General features: G+C 37.2%; 1 protein-coding gene across 1 annotated transcript in view; it reads right to left on the bottom strand.

Annotated features, from left to right (window-relative positions):
• The window catches only part of LOC128644243 (cilia- and flagella-associated protein 46-like), a gene marked incomplete at both ends in the record, with an annotated part of 384,741 nt that overhangs the window by 194,975 nt on the left and 177,542 nt on the right, over window positions 1-12,224 (bottom strand). Inside the window, 2 exon segments of the mRNA XM_053696926.1 lie at window positions 159-257; window positions 1,988-2,136. Coding sequence (XP_053552901.1) covers window positions 159-257; window positions 1,988-2,136 — 248 coding nt within the window.

Raw genomic sequence — 12,224 nt, forward strand, 5'->3', positions numbered from 1 at the left:
ATTTCATAATAGAAGTAAATTAGAAAGTTTTTAAAAATTGTATGCTCTGTCTGAATCATAAAAATAAACTTTTTGGGTTTTATATCCCTTTAATTATGTAAAAACCTATATTGTAAACTGATCGTAAAACAACAAACATAAGTCTGAAAAATATTTACCTTATCAACTCATGTTCAGTGATGAACATATTACTAACCGCTTTCTCGTGATAAGAGGCCGCTTGGTGCAAATTTAGATCTGCACATATTTGACAAAGTCTAAAAAAAAAATGTGGTAATTAATGTCAAAGTATAATGCTTTACTATAGAGGATTATTTTACTGTGTAATCTAAATGATATCAAGTAGCAAACTATAAGCAATAGTTATAAAAGTAAAAAAAAAAGGTTAACAGAACAACAATCATTTCATAATGAGAAAGACTAGAAAATGCAAAGTATCACATATGGGGAGCCCATGGTTTTGACACTGAATTTAATCATTTTGTCCATATAGATAATATTGTATATGTCACTTATTGTATAGGTGCATAACAGTGAATATAGAAATAAAACACTTAAATGTGAAATGTATTGTAATGAATTGATGTACCATTAGATGACATCTTCAGACATCCCAACCTGCAAAAACTCATTTCAGGGAGATGGCTTCACCCGCTACTGTGCAGCCAACCGCCGTCCCCCCCCCCCCCCTCCCGGTTATATATTGGACACCTTGAAACCCTAAATAATATAGAGACTTATCATTAAAGTGCTTCCCACTAAAGTCACATTTAAAAAAAAAGTAGCTTTATTGCACAACCACATACAACAAACCTATTTTCCAGTGATCGTATGCTTGTTGGTAGTATTTGTGTTTTATTTTATTAAAATCAGTGGTGGCTTTTTTGGTTACTGATGCATGCTTTGAGGGTTCTATAACGTCCCAGCAACTAAAGGCATTCCTTAAGGAAACACTTTTCTGGATTTGGGCCACATTGGATCATGGTACTTGGAGTTTCAAGGAGATTGCATTCCATTTGCTGGCATCAGGGAGCCGCTATTGCAATCAGGGAGAACTTCAGGGAGCGTTAGAATGTCTGCATCTTTTCATTATAAAATCAGTTTTGATGGTGAAATCAAGTTTCATTAAACTTTACTAGGGAAAATGAGTATCAATGTAATTTTAAATATTTTGTGGCATAAAATGGAAAATCAAAATGGCGTTCTTATGTAATAATGCATTTCAGTTACTGACTGTAGATAACCATGTATTTAAAGGCACAGTAAACACCTTGCAATTACAAGACATTTCTGTTGTGTTGCTATAGAATAATATATCAGCCAATCTAATATTTTAAAAAAAAAAAATTAACATCCTTTTCACTACAATTATTTTTTAGTAGCCAAACTCCACTCACCCACAGACAGCAAGGCTAGACACGGTCATAAAGTTAGTATAAAGTGAACTGTTTTGCATTTATCTAATAAAGCCAACGTGGGACATATATGTAACATTGAGGAGTCAGCAGGATGCATTTACAGTCCTGAGAATTACAAATTGCTCAACTTTCAGAGCTCAATTACCTGAAAAGGGGGCACAATAAATAATGGAAATATATTGTACGGTTGCTTCATTATGCATAACTAAACATTTATATATAAAAAAAAATCTCAAGGTGTTTACTGTCCCTTTAACTTTCACACTTGGGTAAAATACAAAGCCCCAATCAGGAGCCGCAAGACTGGCAGCTTTGCGCAAGATACAGCTTGTCACCCAATCAGTAGCAGAAGTTTCACAAAGCTGCCAATCACAAGCTGTGTCCAACTCAGGAGCTGCAAGTCCGACAACTCTCAACTCTTTCATTGCAAACACAACATGAGCTCATGAATGTAATATGTGCATTAAAATGTCCGTTAAAGCAGAAAGGTGATGTATGGGCTGCTTTCCTATTGTTTGCATCATATTCAGCACCATCTCTTAAAGACTTCAACTTGCATAATCACTAACCTCAAATGATAGAAATCTGAAAGACTTTTACTCTCCACAGCATCATGTGCAATCACTTCAGCAAGATGAAGTACAGGAAGGGTCAGATGAGTAAAAGAAATACCAAGCAACTCCTTTATTAACAGGTCGAGGTAGTAAAGGCTGAATGTCTATAGAATAAAAAAATGAATAGAGTAAGTTTTACAAATTCAAGCATACAGCATTAACATATCTTGAATACACATTACAATGAATACAGAAAATTTAAAGTCTTCAAATTATTCGAAAAGGTAAATATGGCCTTAAAGGGACAGTAAAGTCACAATTAGACATTCATGATTTAGACAAAGCATACAATTTTAAACAACTTTCCAATTTACTTCTATTATTTAATTTGCTTCCTTCTCTTGTTATCCTTTGCTGAAAGGTTTATCTAGGAAAGCTCAGAAGCAGCATAGAACCTAGGTTCTAGCTGCTGATTGGTGGCTGCATATATATATATATATATATATATATATATATATATATATATATATATAGATAAATTTTTATGATTGTCATTGGCTCACCCTTGTGTTCAGTTAGAAACCAGTAGTGCATTGCTGCTCCTTCAATAAATAATACCAAGAGAATAAAGCAAATTTGATAATAGAAGTAAACTGCAAAGTTGTTTAAAATTGTATGTTCTACCTAAATCATGAAAGAAAAATGTGGGGTTTCATGTCCCTTTAAAGTGAAGGAAGTTTTGTTAACAATCAATCGTATTTATGATCCTTTTACTAACTGAAATCCAGTCGCTAGGTTTGTTTTTAAAAAATAATTATTTATTTAGGTATTTTTCTAACTATATTTTTCTTACCGTTCCCTGCATATTCTCCTCCCATCTACCATTTCCGGGTTTATGATACTGTGACGTATAGAGCGGTCCCATCCGCTCTATACGTGTCTACTAAGCTCGTGCACATCGAGCATGGAATAACCACGCATGCGCATCATGAGTTCCTATGCTGTTCCTACTATGCCTACACAATCAAGTTTATACTGCGCATGCGCGAAACGTGGACGCGCGCGCTTGGCAAATGCGAAGTAGAAGATGTTACGCATGCGCATCTAGACCCATCTGATGATGACGTAAATTGACGGCCGCCTAACGGCCAAAGAATCAATTGGATGGCTGAACAACGTGATCGTTGTTTATAAAAAAAAAAAATTCACGGGTTGATTTTCGGATAGCCGAATACATAACAATAATACAAGATATCTCAGGTAATATAGAGAATTCGAAATATTGATGAAAGAAAGTTATATTTATTTTGCTTGATATCTGTAATTATTTATAATAGAGCGTTTCACTTTACCTTCACTTTAAGTTCTGTTGTGAAACAGTGATGTCACTCTCTAATTTCTTAGCTTTTCAAAACTTTAAGTAAATAGCCTATTGTTAATTCAGCATTAAGACAAATCAGAAGATTGTACAAGTTTAACTCTTAGCACTGAAAAATGTTAGATTATTTTCAATGACAGTAATATCTGAGCCATGTAGATAAATACCCACTAAAGAAATTCAGATACATTTTTTTTTTTATTTATAAAAGAAATTCCTTGTGAATCAGTCATGTTTATAGTAATTTCTCCTGCAATCTGAGCATTTTTGTCCAAACTACATTCAAAGAACCCACAAAACAAATTGCTGACGATTCAAAAATGAATTTTGCCTTCCTAGATTCCCTTAGCAGTGTATTTGGAAAACTGCTCAGGACAATATTAGTTAACCATCTATGGGCTAGATTAGAAGTGGAGCGCTAAATATCACTTGTGTGCAAGCAATATTAGCGCTCCACTTTGTAATATTAGCACACAATAATGTAAGAGAGCATACTCCTTACTCCATTTTACTAGAAAAATCTTGGGGGGGGGGGGGGAAATATCCCCATTTTTTTCAGGTTTTTTTCCTGGTGCCATCCCATCTCTAGCAAGGAGCATTTCTGTATAATTGTTAGCTACTGGATTGCTTATTTGAAGTGATTACTTTGGCATGTGGCACTTGGCATGTTTAGCCACTATCCAGGCTGATATAGATAGTCAAAAAGGTAGAAAAACAGACAAATAGATAGATGATAGATTGATAGGTAGGTAAATAGACCAACAGATAGATATTGTGGGTGTGGGTTGATCAATCTGTCTATGCATCTATCTGTAAGGGCCGGCGTTTTGTATTAGGCAGCATAGGCAGCCACCTTAGGGCGCAGTAGCATGGGGGCGCTGAGAGCGGTGCCGACTGCTGAGGATAATCTGTTAATAATTTAATTAAATTTATTATTTATTAAATTGTTGTTGTCCAGTTTAATTTTTTATCGCTGATTTCTTCGCTGCGCCAGCTGGCTCTGGCTAACTCCCTGCATGCGCCTGTACCTGCAACGCTTACGCGATTTAGTGTCTTACTAGTACTTCCTGTTCCTGGGCTGGCCTGGCCCGGCTATTGTATAGCCTATTGGAATGTGGGCATGCAGCGCGTGCGTGTGGTGGCCGTGTCAGAGAGTGGAGGAGGCGGAGCTAACTTGCGCAGCTGCGCTGCCTGTTTACATCATCAGACTATGACTCGCTCGACTGAGAGAGGGAGAATGGTGCGGGAAGTGGGATGAGCAGCCGCCTGACTCCATCTAAGAGCCACGTGAGGAATCGAGTGATTGATGCTGCCCAGAGACGGCCGGCCCAGCCTGCAGACAACCGAGTGAAGAGACGAGTAAGGAGAATGGTCGGGGTTTCTGACTCTGAGGAGGCCGGAGCAGGCATACTTAATGACATTCAATCCTGATAGAATTATGTATTATGGTATCAACTGACGGCGGTTGACCAGGCTGAAGCAGCCAGCACCTATATACATTAGAGCAGTGTTGTGTGTGTACAGTCCGGTACTTTGGTTATTGGGGCTTCAAGATAGTGTGTCACCCCGCTTCTCAATCCTCTGTGACTCTGAATAATGTTAGGGAACTGGCCTGCATACATGAGTAACTGTTGCAGTGTTTTGGGGGGATGGCAAGGTGTCCTAACTTAAGTTATATATGTATATAATATACCCGGTTGCAAGGCACACTAAACAAAGAACACAAATAATTTATTAATAAATATACAACAGCAATTTTTTTAATGGTTGCTACTGGGCCTATCATCAGGCAGTGTTACCTTTGACATGTTATATTAATAACTTTTTTATTGCTATTCTACATTTAGTGTGCCACTTTGTCCTGAAAAAAAGGAGATGACAAATATAATTCAGAGAAGATTCAATTTATTTTGTGTGAAACCATGAATTGTTAATATAGCATGGAAAGGTGAACTTTGAATTTATGTATAATGGACTACAATAAATACATTAGGAAGGTTTCCCAAGTTTTTTTTTAGTTCTGACACATTTCAAAAACCTCAGTTAATCTAATGCTTATCAAATGCAGATAAACCCCCTATTCTTTGCATAGTGACAATCTGGTATGACTATCTGGTATCTCAGATTCATTGCTCTGGGCTTGTTGAAAACAAATGTTCCCCTGTATCAAGTAAGTAAATATATATATATATATATATATATATACATACACACTATATATATATATATATATATATATATATATATATATATATATATATATATATATATATATATATAAATATATATATATATATATATACACTATATATATATATATATATATATATATATATATATATATATATATATATATATATATATATATATATATATATATATATATATTTGATACCGGCAAGGTCCACTCAGCCTTTCATCCTTCCGAGGTCGGTAAAATGAGTACCATTAAAGGGACATATTACTCATATGCTAAATCACTTGAAACTGATGCAGTATAACTATAAAAAGCTGACAGGAAAATATCACCTGAGAATCTCTATGTAAAAAAGGAAGATATTTTACCTCACAATTTCCTCAGCTCAGCAGAGTAAGTTCTGTGTAAAAAGTTATACTTCACCTGCTCCCAGCTGCAGGTAAAAATAAAAAATAAAAATGAAGAAATGAACAGCAGCCAATCAGCATCAGCAGTGCTGAGGTCATGAACTCTTATTGTGATCTCATGAGATTTGACTTAACTCTCATGAGATTTCATAGTAAGCTTCCTTTACCTGATTGGTGAAATAATATGAGAGTTCACGAGGCTCATCCTTTCAGCTGTCCCAGGACAGACACACTAAAATGCTGCTTAGAAATCCTTTACAATGGGAGGTGGCTACTAAGGAACTTTTGAGGTAAAATATCTTTCTTTTTTACATAGAGATGTTCAGGTGATATTTTCTAGTCAGCTTTTTACAGCTATGCTGCAGCACTTTAAAGTGTTTAAACATTTGGGTATTATGGCCCTTTAAGTTGGGTAATAATAACACCTGTTATCAGTGTCGCGAGTCGATTAAGTTCGAGGTTGTGCGCCATACAAGTATTAAATTATTATTAATTTGTGTGTGTGTGTATATATATATATATATATATATATATATATATATATATACACACATACACAAACACCACATACAGTATATGGTGTATGTATATATATATATATATATATATATATATACACACACACACACGTGTGGCTGCCCCTACATTTTTGATTGGGGGGGGCGCAAAATTTATCCTCGCCTGTGTGGCCAAAAATCCTAGCACTGGCCCTGCTATCTGTCTGTCTGTCTGTCTGTCTTAGGGCCAGATAATCTAAAGCTCTCTACTTAGATTATCTAAGAAGTTTTGTCAGTACTGTGAGGACCCTCAAAGTGTCCCAAAAATGCAACTTTTAGCTTGATAACTATCTAGCTATGCAATTTTCTGGATGTGAATGAGAGACACCTACATTGCAAAATAATGATCAAAAAAGCCCCCCAAACTTTTGCATGTCTCAGAATGCGGAAGAAGGTGGGCGCTTGCGGTGTTCGACTCTTTTGGGAGACGGGTTTCTTCTTGTGAAAGTGCAACACACTAAGATATGTGCACATATCCAGATCTTAGTGTGTTGTGCTTTCATAAACAGAAATCTGGCTCCAAAAAGAGCCTAACATCACGAGCGGCCGCTTTCATCCGCATTTGGAGGCATCCGAAACTTCCTAATGCACAGGCACTAGTATAAATGTGTCTAATTGTATATGTTTTCATAGATTTTTCACTAGTGACTTTTCACTATTTACACAGTAGATCTTCTTTTATAGAATATCAGAAACTGGAACCATTTGGATTACAATATAAAAAATGGATTGTAGGTACCATATTGTAGCTCTGAATATTATGCCATTTCCTACTACAAGTGGCATGTAAAAGAAGGACGAGTAAGTTTTAGCTGTAGTTAATAATTCAGAAGAGAAATATGCTGGCATAGCCATAATATACAAGATTATGCAAGACTGTTAAATATAATCCGTAATCTGTACATGTATTCAGGTCAAAAACCTAAATAATTCATGTATTTTGTATACAATGGCAGCATTCTCCATACAAAAAAATATCAGCAATTAAATTAATAATTTAGAAAATAACTCTGAGTTAGCACTATTACATAATTCCCTTTCAGAATTACTGAGACAATGTGTTTGTTGATGGGACAGCATATTATTAACAATGGAACAGCCTGGGTGATATAGCAAATGGCAAAGTTTAGTTAAAACTCGGCCATATTCTTATAAAGTGCTAAGTGCCAGTGCACATTTTATTTACCAATTTAATTAAATGAAGAGTTAGCAAAACAGCTGTTTGAAATACGGAAAATTTAATGTAGCATAGTTTTAAATTGCACCATAAAACAATTATTGACATTCTTTTGAGCTTGTCAATCCAAATAATATCTTATATGTTAACAAACATATTTTAACTGAATATAGAAATTAACATTTCAATGGCAAAAATAAATTGTTGCATTTAACCTGGATGATGAATTAAATCAACAATGTACATGGATGTTAAAAAATAAACTTTCATGATTCACACAGAGTGTACAATTCTTTTTTTAAATCAATTGAATTTTCTTATTTCTATTGAAATATACTGTAACACATACATTTATACACACACACACGTAGGCACACATACATACACATATACCTATACACATTTATGTGCATCTTTGAGCCAGTCCAACACCTTGACATTTACCAAATCTCTTTACATTAGTGTTAAAAAAGTTATTTCAATAAAACAAAAATCTTTATTTTACTTTAAATAACTCACCACATTGAAAGAATAGGGCACGTTAAAAAAAAATGTCCATAATAAGATTCTCTAGTAAATCTTGTTTAATCCCTTGTAATTCCAGATTGTGCACTTTCTTATAACACGGTTGCAGAATGAATAGCCCACTCTGCGCTATTGATTGTGCTCCACTTGTAATCTAAGTCTAATTGTCTCGTGATTACATCTTTTGACTGAATGAATTTGGCTTAAAGTTGGCATTTTGATGGTCATTCAGATAACTGCAATAACGGTCATAGTGCAACTGCAATGATATTACTGGGAAATTATTGAGAAAATAGTTTTTAGTTGTTATGAGATGTTGAGGGCCTTGATCACCACAATGTTGCCAGCTGCTCATCTTGTGAGGTCCGTGTAAGCGTTGTAGACAGAATTAGGGCTCGTTTTAGAGAGAATGATTAACTACTTAAATACAGTACCTTGTGAAGATATGTTTGACAACACTATCTGGCATTAAATATGTTAATAGGATTTTGAACATTAGTGGCAATGTCAACAAGAAACTTGATACTTCAAGCAGCCACAATGTATCACTGGAAATGACAGCCACTATACAGTCACAAGAGCTTGGTAGCCAACTGTAATACACCTTAAAGGGACACTGAACCCAAATTTTTTTCTTTTGTGATTCAGATAGAGCATGCAATTTTAAGCAACTTTCTAATTTACTCCTATTATCAATTTTTCTTTGTTCACTTGCTATCTTTATTTGAAAAAGAAGGCATCTAAGCTTCTTTTTTGTTTCAGAATTCTGGACAGCACTTTTTTATTGGTGGATGAATTTATCCACCAATCAGCAAGAATAACCCAGGTTATTCACCAAAAATGGGCCGGCATCTAAACTTACATTCTTGCATTTCAAATAAAGATACCAAGAGAAGGAAGAAAATTTGATAATAGGAGTAAATTAGAAAGTTGCTTACAATTGCATGCTCTATCTGAATCTTGAAAGAAAAAATTTGGGTTCAGTGTCCCTTTAAAGGCTCTATAAAAAATTACTATAATTCTGAAAATTGATTACAAGTGGAGAGCAAAAATATTAGCACTATTGTGTGATAATGTCAAAGGTAAACTTGTTCTGGTTATGCTGGGACCCAATTTGCAGAGGTAGAGTAGAGAGATTTACAAGAAGCCAATCAGACCAGTCCAAATTGCATGCCAGGGGTCAATACCAGTAATCAGTCCAATCAGCAAACTCAGCAGGTAAGGGAAAGGCAATAGAGCAGTCCAGATAGCCAAGCCAGGGTCAATACAAGTAATCAGTCCGATCAGCAAACACAGCAGGTAAGGGAAAACCAATAGAGCAGTCCAGCAAGCCAAGCCAGGGGACAATACCATTAATCAGTCCGATCAGTAAACACAGAAGGTAAGGGCAAAGCAATAGAGCAGTCCAGATAGCTAAAACAGGGGTCAATACCAGTAATCAGTCTGAAGAGCAAACACAGCAGGTAAGGGCAAAGCAATAGAGCAGTCAAGATAGCCAAGCCAGGGTCAATACCAGTAATCAGTCCGATCAGCAAACACAGCAGGTAAGAGAAATGCAATAGAGTAGTCCAGATAGCCAAGCCAGGGTCAATACCAGTAATCAGTCCGATCAGCAAACACAGCAGGTAAGGGAAAACCAATAGAGCAGTCCAGCAAGCCAAGCCAGGGGACAATACCATTAATCAGTCCGATCAGTAAACACAGAAGGTAAGGGCAAAGCAATAGAGCAGTCCAGATAGCTAAAACAGGGGTCAATACCAGTAATCAGTCTGAAGAGCAAACACAGCAGGTAAGGGCAAAGCAATAGAGCAGTCAAGATAGCCAAGCCAGGGTCAATACCAGTAATCAGTCCAATCAGCAAACACAGCAGGTAAGAGAATTGCAATAGAGCAGTCCAGATAGCCAAGCCAGGGTCAATACCAGTAATCAGGCTGAACAGCAAATACAGCAGGTAAGTAGAGCAGTCCAGATAGTCAAGCCAGGGGGCAGAAACAAATAGGGTATAAGGAAACACAGATTACCAGGAAACACAGACACTAAGTGCAGCAATGTTCAAGAACTGATTAAAGTAAGTTGCTGGAATTACTCCTCCTTTGGGAATGGTTCAACAGGATAAGATTCAATGCAAAGTACAGCACCTCTGTTTTTACTGGCTTGTAATACCTGCTTTTCGCCATATAGGTTAGTGGAGTTCATGTTCCCTTTTCCGTCAGCATGTTGATGTGTTTTAAGCCTTAAGCCTGGGGACTGAATTAGTGGAAGCACAGGCAGAGAAACAGCAGATGACAGAGTGGTTGAGAGAAGAGGACTTTCAAAGTGGGATACTGGCACACTGGGTAGACTGCATAAAGATGTACAAGACACAGACCTCACAAAGGCCGCGGCAGGTTGAACCAATCTCTGTGCAGCACAGATTGCAACAGGTACAGTGATTCTCTTTCTGGGACTGTTTGGGGTTATATCATGACAGATAACCATCATGCAGAAACTCCAGCAAACTCCATATCCTTTAAAGGAATAGTAAACCCAACATTTTTCTTTCATGATCCGGATAGAACATACAATTTTAAACAAATTTCCAATTTACTTCTATTATCAAATTTGCTTCATTCTTTTGTTATCCATTGCTGAAGAAACATCATTGCACTACTGGCAGGAAGCTGAACACATCTAGTTAGCCAATCAAACGAGACAAATGTGTGCAGGCACCAATTAGCAGCAGCTCCCAGTGGTGTATGATATGTGCGTATTCTTTTTCAACAAGGGATACTAAGAGAACGAAGCACATTTGAAAATAGAGGTGAATTTAAAAGTGTCTTAAAATGACATGTTCTATCTGAATCATGCAAGTTTAATTTTGACTTTCCTATCCCTTTAATATGTAGATTAAGTTGTCTGTACTCTAGCTTTTAATGTTTAAATTACCAGTTGTGGAATATTCAACTTCTGCAACCTAGCCCACACAGCCGCCAAACTGCCTAGTTTGAGCTTCTCTGGGTGTGGATGCCAAACTTAATTCTGCTGCAAGCATGTCTGGAGTCACCAGAAGAAACCATTGAAGCTCTTGAGCCAGAGGCCTAGATTTAGAGTTCGGCGGTAGCCGTCAAAACCAGCGTTAGAGGCTCCTAACGCTGGTTTTGGCCGCCCGCTGGAATTTGGAGTCAGTGATTAAAGGGTCTAACGCTCACTTTTCAGCCGCGACTTTTCCATACCGCAGATCCCCCTACGCCATTTGCGTAGCCTATCTTTTCAATGGGATCTTCCTAACGCCGGTATTTAGAGTCGTTTCTGAAGTGAGCGTTAGAGCTCTAACGACAAGATTCCAGCCGCCTGAAAATAGCAGGAGTTAAGAGCTTTCTGGCTAACGCCGGTTTATAAAGCTCTTAACTACTGTACCCTAAAGTACACTAACACCCATAAACTACCTATGTACCCCTAAACCGAGGTCCCCCCACATCGCCGCCACTCGATTAAATTTTTTAACCCCTAATCTGCCGACCGCCACCTACGTTATACTTATGTACCCCTAATCTGCTGCCCCTAACACCGCCGACCCCTGTATTATATCTATTAACCCCTAACTTGCCCCCCACAACGTCGCCGCAAGCTACTTAAAATAATTAACCCCTAATCTTCCGACCGCAAATCGCCGCCACCTACGTTATCCCTATGTACCCCTAATCTGCTACCCCTAACATCGCCGACCCCTATGTTATATTTATTAACCCCTAATCTGCCCCCCTCAACGTCGCCGACACCTACCTACACTTATTAACCCCTAATCTGCCGAGCGGACCTGAGCGCTACTATAATAAAGTTATTAACCCCTAATCCGCCTCACTAACCCTATCAAAAATAGTATTAACCCCTAATCTGCCCTCCCTAACATCGCCGACACCTACCTTCAATTATTAACCCCTAATCTGCCGACCGGAGCTCACCGCTATTCTAATAAATGTATTAACCCCTAAAGCTAAGTCTAACCCTAACACTAACACCCCCCTAAGTTAA

Source organism: Bombina bombina, unplaced genomic scaffold, assembly GCF_027579735.1.
Source record: "Bombina bombina isolate aBomBom1 unplaced genomic scaffold, aBomBom1.pri scaffold_480, whole genome shotgun sequence".
Taxonomy (NCBI): Eukaryota; Metazoa; Chordata; class Amphibia; order Anura; family Bombinatoridae; genus Bombina; species Bombina bombina.